We start from the raw sequence: 25,679 nt of genomic DNA on the forward strand, positions 1-25,679 counted from the left end.
TATCTCGTTATAAATGTAGATTAGATACATCACTTAAACAATGAATCTAAAAAGTCAAATGTTTTTTATAATAAGGACCGGAGGGAGTATTGTCTAAAAGATATTCTTAATAGGGTCTTACTAACAAGTGTCTTACGGGCATTCTTTAAGTATTCTGAATTAAGAAACAATGCATTGAAAAAATCTAATGCTTCAATTTCCGATGCATTGAATACACAAATTTTCATAAAAAATTATTATCTAAAGTCTTTAAAAAGTGCACTGGAGTGCTTTAAAAGCACTCGTTAGCATTTCCCTCGTTAATATGTAGATTATTTTGGCAACATGTTTTAGTTTGTGGCATTTTACTAAGCCTCAAATTTTGAGTCCAGATGGTATTGTAAAGTTGTTTTTCACGGTTGTTAATCACTTGCCATTTTACAACTCATCATCTGGAGTTCTATTTTATGGACTATTTGGATGAGTTGTAGTATTCATACGAGAATGGCGACTTCCAAGCACTCTTTGACAATTGTGGAGGGAGAAACTTTTATCCTTTGCCAAGCTATTTATTGGATTGGTGGGTTTGTGATAACATGATTTTTTAGTTGGATTCTAAGACGGTGGTATATAGTTTTTAATTAAGGATCTCTTTGTTAAAAATAAACTATAAGCTAGCTGATAGCTACAAAGTTAGCTTATAACTGATGGCTAATAGCTGATAACTTATATCTGAAAAATTAGCTTATTTAAATTAATGTGTTTTGTAAAATTACTTGTTGAGGTAACTGATAAATATAAAATAACATAAAACGATTTTTTTTTTCATAAATTATACATTTAATATTTTTTACTTGATGTTTTCTTTTTAATTATTTAAATTTATTTTTAATTATTTTCATCTTCAAAATGATAAATGTTATGAACTCAATTTGACATTTTTGATTGAACAAAACTTTTTTTTGATGAATTTTATTTAACTAAAATTGCTTTACTAGTTATTGTAACCAAAAAAAATAAAAAAATAAAGTGAACAACAAAAATATAAAAAAACGTGAGATGAGATAAAAAAAAACGTCCCTAAAAAAAGTGATATCAAACGTGGGTAGTTTTGTTTATTACAAAAATAAAAAAAATTTAAATTAATAAGGTTAAAATTGGAAGAGAGTATCTACCAAAAAAAATTGGAAGAAAGTATAATAAGTTATAAGCTCAAAAGCGACTTGAAATGGTTTTTTAAAAAATGGTATAAGCTAATGAGAAAAGTTTTTTATCAAACACATCTCAGTTTATCAAAACAAGTTTATAAGTTAATCCAAGAAGGTATAAGCTAACTTATTTATGTTATCAAAGATAGCCTAAATAATTCACTTGTGTTTAGATATAGTACAATTCAAACTTGTTTAAAAAACAAACATACAATTCAAATTTTAAATTTATAGTTTTATTTTTTCGTAAACTTTCAATCTTAAATATGTTATGTCCTAATGAAAACTATATTTTTAAAGTTTGAAAATTAATATGTAAAACATCGGTGAAAAATCAAAATGAAATAAAAAAAAATAGATATATGATCAATCGTTATCTAAAATTAAGTTAAGAGATATAAAAGTAATTTTGGCTTTAAAATTTTCAAACTCACTCGAATAAATTATGAACGGTTTAACTTCAACTTTGACAAACCTATGCCTTCAAACACTGGCAACCAATGCATATATAAATTCAACTATTTGAATTACTAACATATTCCTTCTAGCATTGGTAATTTTCCATATATAAACATCAACACTTCAAAGTTTGACTAACTCTGCAATTTGCTATATACGTACATTTAATTTATTTCAGATCTCATCTTGGATAAGCAATAGCAGCAACGAAAGTCCACAAAAAAACAATATGTAACTTTTTCTTTCTATTTTTTTAAAGATTAAATAAGCAAAAGGATTGACAAATAAAAGCATTAATGCAATTAGATAAAATTTCCACAAAAGTCAAATTAAGTGATAAAGTATCCCTAATTTTGTCATCAGCTTCCGGTTATATAAATATAATGTTAATAAAAAAGGCTAATAGTGTTTTATTCCCTTTAATATAGGTCATTTTCAGGTTTACCCCTTGTAAAAATTTTGTTTTGGTTTTTTTCCTTGTATAATTTTTTTTCTTCAGAATACTCCCTAATAGGCCATTCAAAAACCAAAATTTATGGAAAAGAATTCTAAAAATGGCCCATTAGAGGATATTCTGAAAAAAATAATTTTACAAGGACGAAAACCAAAACATAATTTTTACAGAGGGTAAATCTAAAAATAACGTATATCACAGGGGAGGTAAAACACTATTAACCTTAAAAAAAAAAAAAAATTAGTCCATTGCTCTAGATGGTACATTCTTTTGCTACTAATTTTGGCTTCTTTTTGGCATTTTAAACAAAATTAGACATATATAGTACTTAATTGAACCATATAGAATCAACTAAAATATTTTAATGAGATTAAGAACAATTACAAACAAATGTTACTGATGAAATCTTGTACAATAGATCAAAGGAAAATAAACTAATGTAGGCAACTGAAGCCACGACATATTGACATAAAAATCATTAAAACAATAACAAAGATGATACCAACGGCAATCAATTTGATCTTCATATTTTGAATCCACATCTTTCTTTTCATCTTTGTTCCTTGTGTTCTAAAATCTTGTGCCTGCAACATGATACAACTATGTCAAGTGCATGTACAAATGAAACATGATTAATGAAATATTTCATATTGGACCGTCAATATATCTTTAAGGACACATATGCCCTCCAGAAGGGCTCAGGCGCCCTCTTGGAGGGCTCCTGAAGCCCTAACAACGCCGTTTTAACAAGCTTTTAAAATGTTCTAGAGTGACTTAGGGCCCAAGCTGCTTGAGGCTTAAGTCACCAAAATACAAGCCCACGAAGGCCTATAAATATCCTTCTTGAGAGCATTCTCAAAGAATCGGATAAACAGTCTAGTATGCTCTAGAGACATCTAGTATGCTCTAGAGTGACTTAGGGCCCAAGCTGCTTAGGGCTTAAGTCACCGAAATAGAAGCCCACGTAGGGCTATAAATACCCTTCTTGAGAGCATTCTCAAAGAATCGGATAAACAGTCTAAACCCTAGATTCTATTATTGTATTTTTGCAAGTACACATATGATACTAACCTGTGATCGAAGGTTATCAGTCTTATCCACTAGCATCTCAATCTTTTCTCCACGGTCAAGAACCTATTTAAATTTATGGTGATTAATTAAAGTAACTCTTTCAATTAGAACTCTATGCAATGGTAATTTTGAAGGTCTTGCCTTTTCAATGTTCTCCATCATAACACCCTTAACTTCAGAAACTTGAGCCTTCACTTTGGCGAGCTTGTTAATCTCTTCAGGATGATCAACACAATATTGCATTTGCTGCTTTAATTTAGGCCTATAGATTTTCATGCATAGTGCATTAGTAAATTATTATTTGTTGCATAGTAAAAAAAAATGTACAATCGAGGGCATTGTTAAAGTTTCTATATTTTTACTATTTAATCATGCATAAATTTTACTATGATAACAATTATATGGAAATATAAAATCATCTAATTAAACGATGGGCGATGCTATTAATCGCGAGGCAACGCACAATGAAATCATCCTGAAAGAATGCAGCCATTGGATTTGTCAAAGAAATATAAAAAGTGAGTATATGAAAGTTAGTGGGGCCCCACTGCCATGCATGGTTGCATGTCGTGATCATTTCGTGATCATGTCTCTCGCTATATCTCTCATTACCCTTAAACGATTCACAGCAAGTAATTAGATGAAACTAGTTTAAAATAAAACTTTTTATAGATACTACGTTTGCATACAAAATTTTGTAAACAAAAATGCATAAATTATCAAAATTTCAATAGAAAAATGAGGTACCCATATTCTTTGTTGAGGCTACGAGCTGAAGCAGTTGCAGCTTTGCCACCACCATATTTTTTGCTGAATTCTTCCTTGACACGCTCAAGAAAAGCAATAGGAATTTGTCTACCAGCAGATTCAACCGCCACGACGCAGTAAGCTACAAAATCCAGAACGAATAAACTTATGCCAAATTTCATCCACTTTCTCAGTTAAATTTTCAAAATCGTTAATTATCGTTAAATAAAGATCGATAATCTCATTCTTCCGTGACTATATCCTACCAAAATAGAATTTGAATCATCTCTCCCACATGTAAAATGCAGCAAATTCATTTTTAGTGAGAGAAAAAAAAACTAAGAATTTGCTGCACGGCTGCATTATAGGGGAGGATCCAAATCCTACACGTTATGTGAGTTAAAAACCGATGCATTACATGCTTTCATATGTATTGTGTTGTTTTCTAGATACAAGTCTCATGTTGGTTTTATTAAAAAACAATTAAATAAATAAAACTAGAAAAAAAATTCTTTTGAATTGTGATTTTTCAGCAACATTGCATAACAAAAATAGTAAGCTACATTAGAGATGAATGGATCAAGTATTATAGTGCATGAATAAACTCTTTCACCCTTATAATTCATATTAAAAAAAAGGGAAATGCTAACCGGTGCCTCCGGGGCACTGGTTAAGGGTATAAAAAAGGAAATTATATAGTAGTTAATGCATTGAAATTGTGTAATTAATTTATAATAATGTCAAAAACAGTTTTCTTTTATGGTAATAATTCTATTTTATGGTATGCTTAACCAGTGCCCCGGGGGCACCGGTTAGCAGGACCCTTAAAAAAAATCCAAGATCTATATTAAAAAAAAAACTCCATAGAATATAATCAATCATCACAAAATTATATAAATTATGAAAAATAAATTATGCAAATTTCAAAGATGCACTCATAATATATGCAAGGTCTGGGTTCAAACCCCGACCACCACCAGAAGAAAAAAAAATATGCATTGATAACTCACTGAAGCCATTATCAACAAGGTAATTGAAAGTGTGGCCATCACAATTGTAGGTGAATCTGTTATTAGAAGAAGGAAGCTTTTGCAAACATTGAGAGGCAATGGTGGAAAAATTTCCAGAAAATTCTGTGTACTCAGCAAGAATCATGGTCCCACGAGCCACAAAGCTATAGATCAAAGTTTGTTGCCCCATCTCCAAACACCAAAACAAATTGCAAAATGTGCAAAGAATAAAGAGAAGGGGGTTGAAAGAGTAAGAGATGAAAATGCAAGTAATTAAGTATGAGGAGAGAAATAAATGATTGATTTGGGTTGAAGGAGTTTTTCTTGTCTTGAGTAACATGCGGGATTACCATTACATTGGTTTTGTCTTAAAATAGTATGTTTGATACTAATAAATAGGAAATTAATTTTTATAGCTAAAAGTTAAGAGTTTTTTAATTTTCATACATATTTTGTAATGTCTCCTAAATTTTATGAAGCAAAAATAATTTAGCATGTTATTATTAATACATCACACTTTGCTTAAAATGAAATGTGTATACATTTTCAGGGTATATTTGGAGGTTGTATTTTTTAGGGTTTTAAAGAGAGGGTTATAGATGACTAAATTTATTTTATTTTATTTTATTTTTGAACTTAGATGACTAAATTTATTTGTTGTCATACATTTTATATTTAAAATAAATAAAAAATTGAAGTATAACATGATATGTGGCAATATAATATATTTCAATCACCCTTTTGATTAATAATAGAAATATTTTATAGTTTTTTAATTTTGAAAGGAAAATCAGTCTTCCCAACTATTTCCCTCCTAAGTCTAATTCACTAATCATAGTTCTCTTTTCTTCTTTCATGTCTCACATTCTCGGTCTCTCTCTTCTCCTTCACCATAGTCATCGATTGTCATCATCTCTTTGCTGGATATAATGAATTACAACATTGTGTCCGGGGCTGCAAAATACTTTTATTTTTATCCAAAAAAAAAAATCATGGATGGGGATTGGGTGGGAATACCCGAATCCGTCGGGGACGGGATGAGATTTGATTTCTCATCCCCGCGGGATGGGAATACCCAAATATTTTTCAACTGAAAGCAGTGCTAAGATGGTTCTTGACAACATTCTCATTCAAGAGTTGCAAAACAATGTTGTGTGCAGAACCTACACATCTTGGTGTGTTATACTGACTAACAGATGTTCCTAATCCCAAGTAATGATCAAGAATCTTTTGAAATGTTCCTTTCCTAACAACTCGGAGTTCTAAGGCCCCGATAGTGTTGAATTTACGAGAACTAGTGTATCCTGCATCGATGAAAGACTTATCCAAACAGTTGCAACATTCAATATAATCAACACTTGTTCGCTTGCTTCCCCGTTGATTTCCCAGAATATTACATAGTGCCCGGGCTCTTTAGATAAATCGACATGGCTTGTGAATTCAACGACTTCCAGTTTCTCTTCTGCTAATAATTTAGACGATGCTTCCACTGCTAATTGTAAATCCTTCTCAGTATTCTTGTCAATGTTAATGCTCCGTAAAATACTACTCCTGCGAATGAACTTGAGTTTTGGAGTTGAGTTATGGAATCCCATAACTTTTACCACGTCCCCTAGCCTATATCGGTATAAACCTAAAATTATATAACCAAGTTAGTTAATTGAATCATATCATCACTTTATCGATGTGGTAAACGATCAATACAAATGATACTCCCAAGTCCTCCTATTAGTTTTAATGGAATGTGTTTCTTTACACATTTTTCAAAAGACACATTTCTCAAACACATTATCATTAAGCTGTAAAAATTCAAAAACAAAGTAAATCAATTTGATAATATTCTAGTACTTACCTGCTGAATTGGTCACAACAATTTCATATTCTTTACCAACCTTCACCTCAGTGAGTCCCATTGGCTGAGGATCAGCACAAAGGAAAGTACCATCGTTGTTAAGCTGAGTGAGAGGAATGAACTCAAAGTATCCATTTTGAGGAAACACGGCATAAGTTGCAAATTCAGGGGGAAGTTTAGGGTTAACATTTGCAGCTATGAACCCTTCAGAAGCTCCGTAGATAGAAGTCACTAGAGGCAGTTCCCCTGCATAACCATTCGAATAGATGGAACCGTGATTCTGCTAGTTAGAACCCCTTCTCTTATATCGCTACAAAGCTCTTCCCACACTTGTTCAAAGGTTCTGAAAGCTTGGACTACATTATGAGCAAATGGTGAAGACACAGATTGAACGTCCTCGCGGTAAATCAGTCCACTTAATAGATGACAATATAATGATTGAAAAAAATCGGAACAAAATACCACTTCATCTGGGCTGCAATATTGTATTTTTAAGTTCCTTTACTGCATGCTTATAACATGGATTACGAAACATGTTACCTGTAATAGTCGTAGCTACGAGACCCCCTCTTGTTTTGAACTGTTTGCTGCCATATATAAAGTGTAAAGCCTTCCCATTTTTCATCATAGGAAACTCTCTACACAATTGAATTATATATGTCAGAAGAGAATATAACAAAATAACGATCCAACTATTGTTTTTTATAAATAAAGATAAGAAATGAAATCGAGAACCTGCTCATGTAGGTAAAAGAGGTTTGATGTATTTGCACTGATGTTTCAATTCATCATTCCATGATACATATTTCGGCTTCCCTTGAGTTGTGCCAGAATTGCAAGAATATCGTTCGAAGACTTATAAAAGTCTTCCAGTGCAATTGTTCAAATTCAATACGAGTGTTCCGGATATATGCCATTTGATTTGATCCAACGATTTTCACATAATAAGAATACATAGACCTCTCAATAAAAATAATTTGCGCAATGTTCTATATTTTTTATCGGCTTACTACTTTATTTAGAGGTAAATTCTTAAATACCTTACCATAGATGAAGAAAAATAAACAAACAAGAGGAACAATAGTGTACCTTAAAGACATAGCTGTGACAGGTTTTGTAGTGAGAAAAGAAGAAGCATCACCATCAATAATTCTGTTGATACTGGTTCCAAATCTTTGTGTGTAACAAGTGGAACACATAACTTGAAACTCTCAGGATCAGTTCTTCCATTAAGACCCAAATTTTGCAAATATTCTGCTAATGCATTATCCTCCAAAATTCGTTTCAGTGTTACTCTTTGAACCCTTGCTGCATCTGTACTCACTTCCTCAAATTCTTCTATAAACTTGTCCATTTTCTTTAATATATCATCATGGCCCATCAACAACAGCACAAAATCCAAAATCCAAAAATTTAAGAAGTAATCCAAAATATATTCAACTGAAATAGAGATGTCACACATAAAGCATACAATACTATATACATATTTTTCATCCATTCTATTATTTATTTAAGAGAAGTGATATATGTACATCCAAAATATGACAACTCATGAACAACTTATACCATTTTTTTTGGGTCATGTACACTCTTTGTTTCTAAAGCCCGCATCCCAAGATACATGAAAAGTTGGAAAAATGGAATCTATCGTATATACATACGGTGTGGTGACAACTTTGGTTGTCAATATAACATAACTGTTGATTTAATTTCATAGCATTTTCCTTTTTTTTATTCTCATGCCATATGGGTGTCTATTTTATTAACAATTCCTCTTGGTTTGATGTATAGTTTCATCTCACCCAAAACAAGTTGCACATGATACATATGAATTTTATATTCAAATATTTTATATCTATCATTTATTATACTATAACTAGATCTAACTCTTGTTTTTCTAATCCAAATTTTAATTTTAGGTTATGTGAGCTTCAAGGTCTCATCAGGGTCCTTCAAAACTCAAAGAGCGCTTGTAGAAATGCTTAAATATTACTCATTAAAGAGGTCTTTACATTAGCAGCGAAAGTTGAACCCACAGCCTTACGGATAAAGTAACTCCTTATCAACTGAGTCAACCTTCATCAACATAATGAGATCTTTGTTTTGTCAATTTGACTAGTGGTCAGAATTCACTTTTTGAAAAGTGAATTGTGTCCATTAGTCTATTTGACATAAAAAAAAAATCTCGTTATGTTAATAATGAGATCTTTGTCAACCTTCATTAACATAATGAGATATTTTTTATGTTAAATAGAATAGTGGTTAGAATTTACTTTTAAAGTGAATAGATGGGGTGTCCGAGATTCGTCCCATATATTATAATGCATTGTCTAACTATGCGCTAAAAAGTAATATTTGAAAATTAATATATGCCATTCCTTATATTTGCACCGGTTGACAAACTAATCCGCAAACATATGGAACGTAAATTGGTGACATATATTACAGAACTTGTAGTGGCCAAACATATTTTAGCTCCAAAATAGGCTCACATTTTTTATATTAATTAGTGGTACAAATGAACATTTTACAGTCTCATGAGGATTTGAACTTAATACCTTGAGGTTACAATGCAAGCTCTTACCACTAAGCTAACACCTCAAGTGTAAATAGACTCACATTAGTTCCTACAATAGAAAAGAACAAATCTTTTTTTATCAAAGTGTTACCTCCAAACTAAACTAAACTTCGGTGCGAGATAAATGATAAATCAAAATGAAGAGATAAATGATAAATCAAAATGAAGAATCACTATTCCATTGTGTCTGAATGCAAATACAAGTTTCGGAAATTGAAAATCTGAACACGGACGGGAACACGAAATTAATGATCAAAGGCGAAGAAAAAAGAAAAAAGAAGAATTAGATGGATCTAGTGTTCCACCTCCAAACTAAACTTAAACAAAATAAATATAGATGATAAATCAAAATGAACAATCATATTATTCCATTGTGTCTAAGCGGGGTTGAAATTCGCAATCCTTGTAGTCAAAAGAGAGAACGGCATTGAGTGCAGCTGCCTTCGCACCAAATTAAGCGAGATGAAATGGAACTTTCAATCATAAATGCCACTTGCTCAGCCTCTCGTCTGTCGTGTGTTATAGGAGTTGCAGTTGAGGCATTTGAGAGCCACAAAATGGAACCGAACATTACCAGTGTTTCCGCAGTCATTGCATAGGATCCAAACCTGTTACGGGTAACACAATCAGACGCCATGAATTTAAAATGCCAATAAAACAAACAATAAATAGCTGCCTCTAAATGCATATTGAAGGAGAAGGAAAATGGGTCTATGAATCTATATACACCTCCAAAGCAACAATAAGACATGAATAATACAAACATCTAGCTATACTTGATATGAATGACTGGTTGCAATTGCAAAAAATTAAGGAACCAACAGAACAAAAATAAATACCTATTTCTTAGTGTTCTATCCAATACATACATACATGTGCATATCGCGCAAAATATAACAATTACTTATTCTGCGTACGAGCATTGAACATACTCATAGTATAAATAATCAACAGTAAGGAAAAGAGGAGAACTGACCATTTTATTTTGGTATTGCTCAGGCATTGGAGTAGCAGCAATCTCGATGTCCAATCTCTCCCAAACCCTTGACATATCACAGAACGACTTCGAACATAGAGGGCATGTATACCTGGTATACAATCAAATACAAGAATAAGAACAATATTCAGAAAGGGATGGAGAAGTAAAGAGACTAGGAGCTTTGTGAGCACTCACCGGTGATGTTCTCTCATTTCATCTATACAACTTTTATGGATTGTATGTCCGCACGGCATAACAACAATTTCTTTTGTTGATTCAAATATATACTGCAATCATCAATTTCGACATGCGTAAATCAGCCTCCAGAAATATAAAAAGCAGTCATAGTGATATATGAGATCCAATTTAAAATAACTCTAGCGTATATAAACTTCTTAATTGAAATATTTAGACTTCTTCACTGATACAATAATTTTTTTTACTGGATATAATAATTCTTATGAGCAGTAGAACTGTGAAATATATTCATAACTATTACAGGACTCTTTTAGCATCTCTTTTCTCATAAGTACTTGTTGAGAAGTTTACCTAGGCTGTTTCTAAACCAGGAAGAAAATTGTAAATGTTACCTCGTAACACACGGGGCAATCACGATGCATTGCTCCTTCCACACAGGGGTGATTGTTTTCCACCTGAGTTGAGAGGCAACAACCTATAATCATGAATGTCAAACAAGTAGTAAATTTTAAATTCTGACATTGCTACTTAGTAGTAGACTAGCAAAACACATAGGGAAAAAATGATATCACTTACCACACTTATTACAATGGAAGAAAGACTCCTGGCCACCAGTTCTGTGCAAAAATATATCAAAATCAATCGGTTTGAGTATTAAGACAAAGGCAAGGCAAAAGGAAAAGCACAGAGAGTAAAAATGAGATCAGAGTTAAATGCAAATAGTTAAAAAGAATGAACAAAATAGTAAGTACAAATATGGCATTGAATTTTTATTTTTCCAAAAGAAAAAAAAACCCTAAAAACAGGGTAAAGTTGAGTTCTAGGCTAGTTTAGTTGACATGCAAATGACAAATATTTTATGGGATCGGAGGGGGGGTGGTGCTGAAGTGGCATGTAAATTTCATAACTAAATAGATTGAAAAACAAAATGAAACAAAGTGATCCCGCATTAAAACATGTTACCATCCCTAATAATGATGCAATTTGTTATGTTCCAGACTTAGGAAACCAGATTATCAATTCATACCTACAAATTCCACAGCCATTACAATGGTACTGCTGCTTAGATATCTGCATCAAATAAAAAGGAAAGGGATAGTACACTAGTTATAGACTCGCTGGTCTATGCTTACGACAAACAATCATTTAAATTTAAAAGACAGAATAAAATAAAAATATATATGCAACATCAGAACAAAAAGGAAACTCATTCCTAAGATTAATACTCACATCATCGTCAAAGAGCTTGCATGTCTCACAGAAGTACTTGCCCATACAAACACCACAGTTAATACAATTTGGCTGAACCTGAAAGTAGGAAAAAGCAGCACAAGAAAATAGCTTAGCTTTAGACGTTCAAAGAAGATTGTTTGTATATGATAAAAATTTCAGATATCATAATAGATGATTCATTGAGAAAAACAAAGATTGGACTTATCAAACAGTTTCAAGCAGCATACAGTCTCGTGCTATGGTTAATATTTTAGACAACATTTGTGAAACTACCGTAGCGCAAAACATCTGGAATAACTTCCAGACAGTAATAAGCTTAACAGATGCACCATTTTATTTTCTTTATGCATGTGCTTATATGTATATAATCATAGGGAGCACTAGGCATGGAATTAGAGTCTATAAGGTGTGCCAACCTAGTGGGGATGTATTCTATTCCCTTTTATGTTACTATGCTCTTAAATTACCAAAAAAAAAGTATATAATCATAGGCAGAGAAATTGTTTCTTAGTTACAGAAAATAAAGATTCAACATATCTCGAACTAATATTTACATCCTCCTTTATAAATTCAATATCAGTATATAACAACAACAAAATAACTAAGATATTGAAGAAATCTAACTCACCTCTTGTTCAGTTGCACAAAGTGAACATATCACCTGAATAAAGTGCACAAAATTATTCTATTAGAATTAAGGAGTACCTTGTTTATGAAATAACTGGAAAAGGTGCAAAAATTTGTGGATATTTCAATTAAGGACGTCCCCAAGGTAATAAGAATACCTGTTTGACTTGGTGTCGGGGCATTTCGTGTCTATGTTTATAATCTACATTGATACCATTCTGTACAAAAGTATGATAATAAAAATAAGTTCCCCAAAAATTTAAAAATATCACAACACAAGAATTGATCGTCATAGTAGATTCTGAAGTTATAAAAATTAAGTAATGAGACTGGCTGAATGATATAAAACATATTACTCTTATGCAAAATAGGTAACGCATTTACTCACTTTCGCATCATTGTGACAATGGCGGCAATCAAAAATCTCATTGCAACAAGGAGCCCTGATTCGGCACCTTCTCCGGTAGTGTTGGCATCTGCAAATAAAGACTAATTTTATAAAAGGAGCAGAAAATGCAACAATTTGAAAACCAGAAAGAAGCATATGAAAAAGAAATTACCCATATTCCATATATCCTTTATCTTGCAGATCATTTGTGTTTATAGATTCACTTGATTCTTCTCCAGGCAAGGATTCCAGATTTGATTTTGGAGGATTAACGTCTTCTTTGGTCGTATGTTTTGTGTCATTGCTTTCAGAGTGCAACGCTGCCACCTCACCCATGATACAAGGTATCCTCAAATAAGATTATCAACTATATCTAGAAGCAGGGCAGTAAGCTTAAGGACCTGCATGTAGGAAAAAAAATTAGAAATAATCCTAAAACTTCTACAAGGCATATTTAGTCACAGACCAGGTAAACACCAAATGCATTGTTGATCTCTTGTATACTGCCGCAGACCAATTGTAATCAGCAACACAAAATGGTATTATGAAGCTCCAATCACCACTACTCCAAGAGAGGAACACAACAAAACAAGTGTATACACAAGAACTCCATAAATTACAATAAGCATTGAATGATCACTTGATTCCTTGAAGAACTCCCAGATACATGTCAACCAAAAGAAATTCCAACCTATTTTGAAAGCAATAAATCACTCAATCAAATGCATCTCGGATAATAAAATATAGTATTTGTGTTGATTTTATTATCCGCAAAGGGCGAACCTACCATAAAGTGTTGTTCAGCATTGACCTCTTCAGAAACCGAAACTTACCAAAACCTTATATATAATCACCCCAATATAGTCTTCACCGCGATAGATTCCCTTGGGAGTAAACTTATAACACTTTTCTTACTAATAACTAAGTCATTTGAAGGTGAACTATGTTCACTGCCAAATTGAGGTTAAACAGGAAGATTTTCAGCAGGGTTGTCTTCCAACAAAGACAAAAAAACTGTTGGAAGTGGGAAGGAAAAAATGGAGCTAATACAAGAGAGTGATTGTATGCGAGCCAAACTTGTATCAAAGCCATTCTTCTAGCTGTCAGACAAAGAAACAAAATGAATATTCCACCCATAGGAAGCTCCAACAACATCAAAGTTGGCTCCAAACTTACAATCCAAGCTAGAAAAAAATAAGACAGCATAGACAAAAAGATACAGCTAGCTTGATGCAACTGCAGAAATACAGACGGGCAAGGCATTAAAAGGAGGAAAAAATTTGCTTCGTGCAGTTGGAGATGGATCCAAATCTGAAAGTAAATTGCCGGTACTCGTTTGATCAATACTCCCTCAAATTACAGAGTCGCGTATTTCCAACGTAAGCATCTGCAACTGGGTAATTTCACTTTGGATGCCCTGCAAAAGACTTTCCTACCTAAACTGATATAATCCTTCATCTCCCTTGAGTCCCCTAAAAGTTTCGCTCTCAAATATCAATCAACAGTATTTCCCTAAGGTCATTCAGCTATGTAACTGGAACAATTGCGTACAAATATGTAATTACTTCAAAACACAAACCATTTTTCTCTTTCGTATAATATAATCAGTCACTAGAGGTCTGTTATAGGAACCGATTTGAATCATAGCTTGACAGAAGTTTTGCAAAAACCATGGTAACGGGAAGGTTTTTGATGTCTCCTAATTACAATTATGAATACTCAACCGCAACAACTTAAAACCTCAATTTTAATATGATTCGACTGGGGTTAAACCAGTTGAACCAGCAGTTCTATTAAAGGGTTAAAACCTAAGCAATGAACAAAATTAAAGACAAAAAACTATGAAGCACAGACTCAGACACGGACACGTCCATGCCAATAATAATTTGAGAAAATGTAATAATAGTTGGTTACGGACGGGACACGCCTAATCCGAGAAACACAAGAGCAAAACGAACAAACAAAAACAAAAAAACAAACAGGTAAAAATAGAAGACAGTTCACAAAGAACGTATAATCTAAAGAATAATGAATGAATGCAAAAGAAGAAGAAATAAATAAATAAATATAAAAACGATTTGACAAGGAAAATGGAGAGAGTGAAAATGAACAAACGGAGATTGAATTGATGTTGGGAGCCCCTCCGATCAATCTATCTTCAAGGACCGCGCTTGTGTGCTTTTGAAATTGTTGATCATCGATATTGAAAGCCGAATTTCGGAGTTATTTATAGGAGATATTTATAAGAAACTAAAAATGGAATTAAAAAATGACTTTTGTATTAAAAGGATAAAAAATGGAGTAAATGGTCAATTTCCCTCCTGAAATTGTAAGTTTCATCAATTATCCCCTGAAATTAACAAAACTTCAATTACCCCCCTGAAATTTCACAACGTTAGTCAATTTACCCCCTCCGTCAAATTTTTCTGTTAGTGAACATGACGTTTTGCAAATACTTCCCCTGAAGTTTTGCACTTATGTGCAAAATGCCCCCCAAACTTAAAAATTTATATTATTTTTTTCTTAAAAACAAACAATTAATAGTTAAATATTAAAAATAACTATTAATTTTGGAATTTGGAAAAACTACATGCATATATACATCAAAATAGGCTCCAAAATGGGGAAAAATATGTATTTTTTAAAGTGACAATAATGGGATGATTTGTGGATTAATATTGGAGGTTGTGTAGTTTAAATGGTTTGAGCAAATTGTTGAAGAAGTTGGAGGAGTTAAAAGACTAAGATGGTGAAGGAGAAAATATAAATTAAATATGATTATTAATTTGTTTATAAACCTCTAAAAATAAAATTTGTCTATTAGAAATAACTATTATTGTCACTTTAAAAATACACATTTTTCCCTAATTTGATGTATATATATATATGTAGTTTTTCCAAACTCCAAAATTGATAGTTAGCTTTAATATTTAACTATTAATTGTTTGTTTTTAAGAAAAAAATAATATAAATTTTTAAGTTTGGGGGGCATTTTGCACATAAGTACAAAACTTCAGGGGGGGTATTTGCAAAACATCATGTTCACTAACAGAAAAATTTGACGGAGGGGGTAAATTGACTAACGTTGTGAAATTTCAGGGGTGTAATTGAAGTTTTGTTAATTTCAGGGGGGTAATTGATGAAACTTACAATTTCAGAGGGGGAAATTGACTATTTACTCATAAAAAATGTTGAAAATGTATGTATAAGAAATAAAAAATAAAAATAAACTAGAGTTAGAGCAGGTTGAAAATCGTTGAACTCTACCTCTGTATGGATAAAAATAACTTTTCCAAGAGTCCATTTCTACTCCCAACAATTTTAGGTGAGAAGGTTAAAAAAAGGTTGAATTCATTTTGGTGGGGCTCGAATCGACATATTAGGAATAGTATCAATCGGTTAAGGTGGGAGAGATAGACAACCAGGAAAGAATATGGTGGTATTGGTTTTCGAAGTTTTCATTGATTCAATTTGGCAATGTTAGGGAAATAAGTTTGGAGATTAGAAACCAATTATAATACTATAGTTGCGAAAGTGTTCAAAGCTAGTGAAACTGGGTCACAACCTGAGTTATGTCTGAAGTAGTATACATGCTTCACAGATAGTAGTCAAAGGAGGTCTCAGATGGAGAGTGGGAGATGGTTCGCATATAAGAGCATGCTATGACCCATGGATTAGAGACGACGTGAGAGCCTATGCGACAAGTGTCGTACCGACGGGGATGAAAAACATGATGGTAAGTTATTTAATGGAGAAAAACAATAGTGAGTGGAAAACAGACGTTATCAATGAGTTGTTTAATGAGAAAGATGTTGATAATATTCTTGCCATGTCAATCATGGATGAGATGGAAGAAGATAAACGATGTTGGAATTTACAACACGTGGAGACTACACGGTTAGATCGGCATATCACTCTACCATAGAAAGTCTGGTTGACAACAGTGAACTAAGAGTGGAAGGTAATTGAATGAAAATTTGGAGACTTTTAATTACGCAAAAACTAAAGGTATTTTTTATGGAGGGCAATTAAAGGATGCCTACCCACGAGACATATGCTTCAAACTCGTGGTGTCCATTGTAGTGATCGATGTGCTCAATGTGATAGCTCATATGAGAACAATTGACATGTCTTTTTCGCATGTGCAAGATTAGAGCAAGTTTGTAGTGCAATAGGTCTATGGCATATTATACAAGAGAAACTGGGAATCGCGAATGATTTTTACTTTGTGACTCTATCCTTTTAGTTATTAGAATCCTTACATTGCAAACAACTTCTTGATTTTGCAATGACTCATTGGTGTATCTGAAAGAGGCGAAATGACCAATAGTAGAATGACGTCGAAAAAAATCATTAAAAAATATATATATAAAAAACAAATCTACTCACATCCAAGAGTTCATTTACACACCTTCAGGCTTAAATTCTTCTTATAGTTTGTTGGTTTCATTATTAATCTTTATTTTCAATTCATAGATACTCCCTCCTTCGACCTTAAATTACATTCGAATTTAAGATGACTACTTCATATTAGGATTGTTGGAAACAAAACGAAAGCACTTGTAGGTATGTTATAATAGACGTAAAAGCACCTGCAAAATAGACATTACAATGTGAAGCTACAATATCGGACACGACTTGTGTACCACTGGGATATCAATGTTATATAACATTGACCAATGAAGGTGTGTCACATAGCACTTCACATGCATATTTTTTTCTCTTTCTTCTTTAGACCATTCAATGTGGCACACTTTCATTGGTCAATATTATATAACATTGGTAGTTTAATGGTACACAAGTGGTGTCGATACAATATCCGCTCAAGGTGTTGCTCTTTGAAGTTTTACTTTATTTTTGGTGAAATTGCCTTTTGAAATTTTATTTCAAAATACACATTTTCGAAAATGTCTTATGACTCATTTTAATAGCTTCACTTTGGGTTTACATTCACAATTGTTACTTAATCATCCAATATATATATTCTCCTATATCAAAATCAACGTTTCTTTTGTCTAAGACCGACAACAACTGTATTGACTAATGGATTCATTTAATTTTTCAATGGGAATAATATTCGAGTACATATTCGTTCCATCAAACAAAGGTGATATAGTCCTCGTAAGCTTAGCTCAGTCGGTAGAGACAAATGCATAATATATATAAGGTCGGGGTTCGAACCCGCCCACTACAAAAAAAAAAAAAAAAAAAACAAAGGTGATATAACACTTTTTTGTAGACAAGTAATATATTTTGTTTAATTTTAGTTCCTATACCGAGAAAAATTGTTAATTTACGATATTAAAGTTTTTTTTTGTGGTGTCGGGGTTCGAACCTCACACATTGCATATATTATGCATTGTCCTTACCAACTGAGTTAAGCTTACGGGGACGGCAAAAGTTATGGTGCATAAGGAAATCCTTATGCACCGTGCATAAACACTTCACAACCATCAGATCTAGTGTACACGTGTAATAATCCTAGGCTTCTCAAACTACACCAAATCAAACTTCATTTGCTTCAAACATTTCTCTCACTAAAACATAAAACTCTCCCTCTCTCTACAATTTTCAACATTCTGGAAAAGAAAACGAAGAACTCAGATGAGTCTTTATCTCTTCCGGCCACACATGATGATTCCAGCGCGGTGGTCGCCGACCAGAGGCGGTGGTCGCCGGCCAAAGGCGGCGGCGGCGCCGTGCCGGAAAACCAAACTCACCCTTCTTAAAAACTAAATTCATTTTTCAACATCCATTTTCGTTTTAAAGTCAAATTCGAACTCGGATTGTGCAAAAACACAACGAGAATGAGTAGATCTAAAGATTAAAACACAAACGAAATTTTCTTTGCTTCACTTGTTGTTGAGCCGGTTCGCTCCTCTTCTTCCCTCGCATTTTCTTCTTCTTCCTCGATCCAGTGACGCTGTGTTGATTGCTATATGTTATTGTTTGTGTTCACGGTTTCAGATCTGAAGTTGTTACTGGATTCGAAATCTCTGCGATGTTAGAGGGATTTATGGCTAGAAAACTGTTGGAAACCATTAAGTACATCTAATGGTTTTGGAGTACAACTCACAGAAACCATTTATTTCCTCCTCCTCCAACTGTATCAGTCCAAAACTGAATGATGGCAATAGCTCTAGGTCCTTAGTTTTTTTCACCTGCTGGAAACCATTAAGTACATCTAATGATTTTGGAGTACACCTCACAGAAACCATTTCCACAGCAAAATGGTTTTAGCATAATTTTATACAAAACATACTATAATAAGGACATTTGTCACTGTCATTAAACCAAATCAACACTCTGAAATCATCATTAAACTAAAATGATGATTTCCGCGGTTGTAGTGTTGTTTCATTTGGTTTCGCTTGGGGGTGTAGGAAGCAAATATGTTGGATTACTGGTTAATAGGCTGGGATTTATGCACGGTGCATAAGGATTTCCTTATACACCATAACCGCTCCCTACGGGGACAACGATATTAAAGTATTTAATTTGATCCTATTTTAGTCTAGTACGTGTCTTATTTTGTTATATTTTGTCAGTACTATTTTTAGGTGTATTTTTTTTTTAAGGGATTTCCACATAACTCTGAGGGAGATAATTTGAAGAAATAGTGACCTGTTAACTTCTAACGTAAATAGTGACAAAAAATTTAAGGACCAAATTGATTGATTTGTAGAAAATTATAACCCACGTTTGCAGAAAAATGGTCGTTATATAACGACTCTTTCTTCCCCAAATTTATAAAATTGGAACCTTAATTTTACAATTTGTCATCTAGAGTTCAAAATCCTCAAAACTTCTTCAATTAATTGATGACAACATTCTTCCCCAATTCTAAAAACTTCAAAACCTAATTTTTTTTTTTATTGAATTCCAAATCCAAAAATCCCCAAAATTTCTTCAAGCTTTGGTGTTCAGGTTGAATCCGAAATGATGGTTGGTGGGTGTATGGGCAATAACAGTCATCAAAGTTGGTATTCATCTTCAAACTCTATGTTTATTGGTGATGTGAGATTGAGGTTGAAGATGTTTGGAGTTTGAATGATTAAAATCAGACAAGAGAATAAAGGAAGAGAACTTATCTTTAACAAGATAAGAAAGAATTGATTTACACTACAAGAGACATTAAAAATGTCCAGTGATGATCAATTCGAAATGGAGGGAAACTTAGCTTTAACAAGATAAGAAAGAATTGATTTACACTTCAAGAGACAATGAAAATGTCCAGTGATGATCAATTCGAAATGCTAAAGCTTCAAACACATTTCAGATGTTTTCTTATATGCTTTGCAATGGTGCAAGTAATGTTGAGTCTTTGATCTCTATTTATAGAGTTTTTGGGCTCATATAGCCGTTGTAGGGTGTCCAATGGTGTTATGCCATGTGTCTTGGGCCCCACAAGCTTTTACTTGAAATTCTGGGTAAACATTCTGATCAACGATGAACTTCAGAATGTTGTTGTGTTCATGATGATCTTCATATGGGTTCATCATGATATTCATCTGGTTCATCATGTATGAACGAACACATGAATTTTTGGGCACATCATATGTGTTTCATATGATTTTATGGGCAATATCTAAAAGTAGTGGCTTTTCCACATACATCAGAAAGTTGTTTTCCCAAATTTGCATAGGGACTGATGCAGGAGAGATAAAGTGAATTATGCATCTTCATGCCCATACTTTGAGGGATTGTGTGGTCCATGTACTGTACCAACTCCCATGTGTAACAGCCCGATTTTTAGCTAGATTTATTTTAATTACTTTTATTATGTGTTTGTGTGTGATTATTTGTGCTTGTGTGTATTTAATTGTCATTGGGTGCATTTACATGGATTACCGTATTAGAGGGGTATTTTGGTCATTTGGCGGATAAGGGTAAAATGGTAATTTTGGTGAGAATCATTTTAATATTTAGTGAGAACCCTTATTTTACTAAGTTACTAGTGTAGTGATTAGTTTTACCGTTAGTGACCGTTCGTTATATTTTACCGTTGTTAGTAATTACCGTGGAGTGTATAGAAACTTTTGAATTGTGTTAGGATGGGTTAGGCCCATTAGAATTTTGAGTTGAGCCCATTAAGGGAGATAACATTAGGGTTGTCATAGAAAATATCTTTCATTCACTTCACAAAACATTTTCCTAGAGAGAGAAAGAGGTGAAGAGAAGAACAAGAGTGTTGAAGGGAAAGCTTGAGGAATCAATTGGGGTGACCTAGGAGCTGAATTGAAGCAAGGGTTAGGAATAATCATCTTCAAAGGTAAGGGGGTTAGTTATTATCATAATCATGTATAATCTTTGCATTTTCTCATGTTGTATGAAAATGGGTTGATGAACAATTGTTGTTAAATTCGTGCTCTTGCTGTGATGCTATTTTCTTGTGCATGAATTGATGATTATGGTATGTTTATGGGTGAAATTACATGTTTCAAAGTATGTATAAATGTTAAGTTATGAAATTATGCTTAATTGATGAAATTTGATATGTTTTGATTGAAATGAGATGTGATTCATATTCCATTGATGTGGTTATTGTCAACTGATGCTATTGTAAGTGAATTATGATTTGGGTATACTTAATTGTGGATTGATGATGAGAAATAAATTGTTGTTGGTGGTTTTGTGAAATTGGTGAAGTTGAGTTAAGTGTTCATGTGAAGGACCAAAATGAACTTTTTGATATATATATGGTTGTTGACTGAAATTTTGTTATTGTTGGATGAATTGAACTTGTGAGAATTTCTGTTTTCATGTTATGGTTATGTTAGTTGAGTCGTTTGAGAGAAAACGGGTTTTTCGTGTGAAATGTCGATGTTTAAGTGTTTTCGCCAATAAGTGATTATGTGAGGTTTTGGAAAATGACTTTTGGGATGGTTGAAACATGAAATTTTTATAGATTATGTTAGAGTCAAGTGTCAGGATCGTGTAGGTGAAAACGGCATCAAAATCCGATTAACGGTTTGCATTTTACGCGCGAAATGGTGAAAAACATACTTTTTAGAAAAGCTGTAAGCGAACAGGCCAGAAGCACACTTCAGAAGCACCCTTCAGAAGCCTCCTTCAGAAGCAGGCTAGAAGCTTCTCAAGAAGCGAAATTGCCAGTTCCAACATCCCCTGTTTCGCGTTCTTGCGTCTTTTTCACCTATTTCTGTTTTGATTTGGCCTTTGGTGTAAACATGAAAGTTTTAGGTAATTATGTTAGCTTTCTAATGGCTTTGGTTTGACGTCCAAATGATTTTTAGAACTTGAGATATGATTAAATTACTACACATGGGTCATGTGGATTTTTGTGAAAACTTATCATAACTTTTTCTATGAGTCGTGAAACTTTTCCAAACTTGATATTGGACTTAATGAAGTATTTAGAGTGAATAATTGAGTATGTAAATATGTAATTAGAATGTGATGATGATCATGAGATATGTTTTACCATCTTACTTGGAATATGAGAATGCTTGAATTGGTGAACTATATGTGATAGTTGATGTTGAATAACATTGTTGATTATTGATAATCATGTTGATGTGATGATGATGAATGCTATGATTTAATTGTGTATGGGCATGTTTCCTTGGTAATGCAATGTTGTGGATATAATCAATATAATTGGGTGTCGTCCTATATATTGAGTTGAGATTGTGAATTGTTGTCGCATTATCGAGTCCTTATACATGTCCATGCATCATAGTCGAGATGAAATGATGTTTTATTCATTATTGGGCTCCGGCCTAGCAGAGATCTTTTGGGATATAGTTTTAGGGCTTCGGCCTGGCAGAGATCTTTTGAGATCTGGATACGATGTTTTATTCGTTATAGGGCTTCGGCCTGGCAGAGATCTTTTGAGATCTGGATTTGGGTGACGACCTTTTTGGAGATTCGGTACCACATGCATTATGTGTCAATAAGTGCATATCATAGCATGAGTCCTATGTGAAATGGGTGATTGGTGATGAATTGAGATGAATGAACGTTAATAATGATTGTTCAATGATTGATGTTTGTGAATGAATGTTTATGATTGGATAATTACTCATGTGATTGATATATGTTGATAGGAGCTATCAAGTTGTGATATAAGTATTTATGCATGACTATTATTATTCAAGTGCATGATATTATTTGATTTAATTGTTATCTGGATTATGATAATGTAATGCTTACCCCCAGTGGTTTTAACCGCCTACTTGTCTGTATGGGTGAGTAGACGTTGTGCAGGAGTAGTCTCGGTGAGTCTTTGCTTGGGATATCGGGAGCTTCCTCCGATATCGGTGTCGTGTCGGCTCTGATCTAGGCTTGTCGTGTCGGTCTAGATTAGGTTGTTTATATTTTCCTTTGGATTATTATTTTGTTGATGACTACCCGTATGTTTGGGTTTTGAGATTTATCTTTGGGATATGATTTATTTGCTCATGGCATGTATATATTTGATCACTCTGATTTATATTCCGCTGCGACTGTTGAGGTTTATATACATGTCTATCGGTTTTTGAATTTTGAATAGGACGTAATCTATATTTCTTAAATAAATGTATTATTCGCATGTTTAATTGCTTTAATAGAAATAGGAGCGTTACACCATGCGTGTCTATCTCTGATTGAGCAGGACATATTTGCTTTGCTTTTGCTTTTTGCTTTTTCACCTACTGTACTGTTCATAAAGTAAGCATGTGCAGAGCTGAACATTCTGACCATCAGAATGTTTCTTTTGTTTCACTTAGGATTATTTGTAAGACTACCATTTGATGTAATCAAATTCTAACAGTGGAACAACAATGAAGAGCAGTGATTTTAACATATAAGATGATATTCCCTTTTGGAATATTTATAGTACTTCAATGTTCATAGTCTTAAATGAACATTGAATATCCTTTTTGACATTAACCTTATAAATGTCTTTATTGCTTCATTGATCCATGGAGATGTACTTTCCTGGACATTTGTTCATGTCACGTATAGCTTGCATGTTCTTGATAATGTTCTTGAGATTCTAGGCTTGTATAAGAACAACCTTTTGAACTCTGCTTGAACATTCTGATCAACTTTATGAGCAACATTCTGAACTATCTTTTTGAACTCAGAGTTAGTTCATGAATTCAAGTGTCCTTTTATTTCTTGTATCTTGGTTTGATTTAAACTTTGTTTGTTTCTTGGTTAATCACTCAAGAACGCACAAATACCAAGAACTATCAAAGTTCATTAATCTTTTAATCACCATAGATGCCTTTAATGATTTCTTGATCCAAAATCAAAATCATTATAAGATATGTTCATGTCACATCTGTTCTTGCATGTTCTTGGATGTTGACATTGATTTATGGGTTTGCTCTAATGAACCTTCTAAGAAACCTTATGAACTCCATCTGGGTTCATACATATGAACTTCAAAATGTTTCTTCTGGTCTCCTTCCTTTTTGACAGTTGTACTTTGTGCTGAACATTCTGATGTTCTTCAACACTTTGAACCTTATGAAGGTTGTTTATTTATTTCCTTCAAAAACTACTTGAAGCATATAAATGAGAAATCAGTTGTTCTGACAAACAAGATGATTCTTTCTTTGAAGTCCAAAAGAATATTTCTTTGCATCTAGTTCATCATTGCATGCAATCGATGACTTTAAATATTCTTGTTTATCTATGAAGTAATCCTTTATTATTTCTGGATATATTCAGGGTTAATGTTCATGATTATTATGAACTCCATTCATATGAACATTATGATCTCTGTTCATATGAACATTCTGAACTCTGAACTTCTTATCTTTAGAAGCTTTGGAAGTGTGATACTTTGAGGAGGTTCTGAGAATCTTCCTAACTTGTATGCATATTTCCTTTTATCATATAACATAAAACTCAATGTGAGTTATGTCACATGACTTCAAGCACATTCTTGTGTAACTTGTGACGTAGTTCTTCCATCATGATTCTTGAGCTATGAATCTTCATGGAGATATAATATTGTTGTTTCAACTGATGGTATACTAATTCTTTTATTGTTGAGTAGATATAATGCACTTATCAATGTGGGTGACTTCTAGCATATCCACTTATGTGATTCCTGTTCTTTTAACAAAAACTCAAGTGCAAACATCAGTAGATCAACATTCATAAAACTTATCATTTATTCCACAAGGTTTGTTATCATTAAAACATTCATCAAAAAGATTTTTGCTTCAACATGTTACATATGCAAAAAGCAACCCAACTATGGGGCATTAACAAGTCATAAGTCATACAATTTATGTTCTTAAATATTACATAGCAAAAAAGAAACCCAACTAGAGGCATAATTTAAACAAGTATTCTTCTTCATATTCATAATCATCTTTATAAAATTCATACAAAAAAAAAAAAACCAAAAAAAAGAAATCATCTCTCTCAAAACCATTTCCCTCTGTCCATCTCTCCAACCTGATCTCTCTCTCTCTCTCTCTCTCTCTCTCTCTCTCTCTCTCTCTCTCTCTCTCTCTCTCTCTCTCTCTCTCTCTCTCTCTCTCTCACTCTAAAACCCATTCCTTCCTTCTAAGTCATCTCGTTCTCATTCTCTCTCAGTCGAACCCACTCAAAGCAAGTTCAATAACAACTCTAAATTCCAATCACAACTCAAAATCAACTTTCAAAATTTGATTTTGAAGATGAATTCAAACGAGAAATACATCTTTCAGTTGTTGGGGTTTGATTTAAAGTTGGAACCTTCCGGTCGATCTTTTGAAACAATAAAATTCTTTTGTTTCATTTGAATTGAAAAATACATCTTCTTTCAATTATTGGGTTTGTTGTGTGAATAAACTCCAATTTCTGGGTGTGGTTTGAATTTGGTCTCTTTCGTTTGATTTGAATTGTTGTTTTTCTGAAGATTTATAATATTCTGTTTCTCTGGATTCTTT

At 33.1% G+C, this 25,679-nt stretch overlaps 1 protein-coding gene and 2 pseudogenes across 4 annotated transcripts; all 3 read right to left on the reverse strand.

Moving 5' to 3' along the window:
* Window positions 1-2,505: 2,505 nt before the first annotated feature.
* On the reverse strand, window positions 2,506-5,313 carry LOC25483136 (putative vesicle-associated membrane protein 726; annotated as a pseudogene).
* Window positions 5,314-5,667: 354 nt separating this feature from the next.
* LOC25483137 (jasmonoyl--L-amino acid synthetase GH3.5-like) lies at window positions 5,668-8,185 on the reverse strand (annotated as a pseudogene).
* A 1,336-nt stretch (window positions 8,186-9,521) lies between these two features.
* On the reverse strand, window positions 9,522-15,008 carry LOC25483138 (E3 ubiquitin-protein ligase RZFP34). 4 transcript variants are annotated; one of them, XM_024775472.2, is made up of 14 exons: window positions 14,899-15,002; window positions 13,571-13,883; window positions 13,261-13,474; window positions 12,956-13,184; window positions 12,784-12,871; window positions 12,554-12,613; window positions 12,397-12,429; window positions 11,766-11,843; window positions 11,563-11,606; window positions 11,112-11,152; window positions 10,928-11,010; window positions 10,533-10,624; window positions 10,335-10,446; window positions 9,522-9,966 (listed from the first exon to the last, which is right to left on the reverse strand). In XM_024775472.2, the coding sequence occupies exons 4-14, from the start codon at window positions 13,117-13,119 to the stop codon at window positions 9,856-9,858; spliced, it is 906 nt and encodes a 301-aa protein (XP_024631240.1). In that variant the 5' UTR covers window positions 13,120-13,184; window positions 13,261-13,474; window positions 13,571-13,883; window positions 14,899-15,002; the 3' UTR covers window positions 9,522-9,855. The 4 variants fall into 4 exon arrangements, with proteins under 4 accessions (XP_024631240.1, XP_039690723.1, XP_024631229.1 ...); XM_039834789.1 differs by lacking the exon at window positions 14,899-15,002 and adding an exon at window positions 13,960-14,865; XM_024775461.2 differs by lacking the exon at window positions 14,899-15,002 and having other exon boundaries at window positions 13,250-13,474; window positions 13,571-14,866.
* Window positions 15,009-25,679: the final 10,671 nt, after the last annotated feature.

The sequence above is a fragment of the Medicago truncatula genome, chromosome 1, assembly GCF_003473485.1.
Source record: "Medicago truncatula cultivar Jemalong A17 chromosome 1, MtrunA17r5.0-ANR, whole genome shotgun sequence".
NCBI classification, from domain to species: domain Eukaryota; kingdom Viridiplantae; phylum Streptophyta; class Magnoliopsida; order Fabales; family Fabaceae; genus Medicago; species Medicago truncatula.

What these genes read in the sequence shown, in the direction of transcription:
- LOC25483138 (XM_024775477.2), bottom strand. Translation starts at nt 13,119, where the DNA reads ATGGGTGAGGTGGCAGCGTTGCACTCTGAAAGCAATGACACAAAACAT. An exon ending in ATTGTCACAATGATGCGAAA is followed by an intron (nt 12,614 to 12,783) that starts GTGAGTAAATGC and finishes ACTTTTGTACAG; the next exon opens with AATGGTATCAATGTAGATTA. An exon ending in TTTGTGCAACTGAACAAGAG is followed by an intron (nt 11,844 to 12,396) that starts GTGAGTTAGATT and finishes TCCTACTTTCAG; the next exon opens with GTTCAGCCAAATTGTATTAA.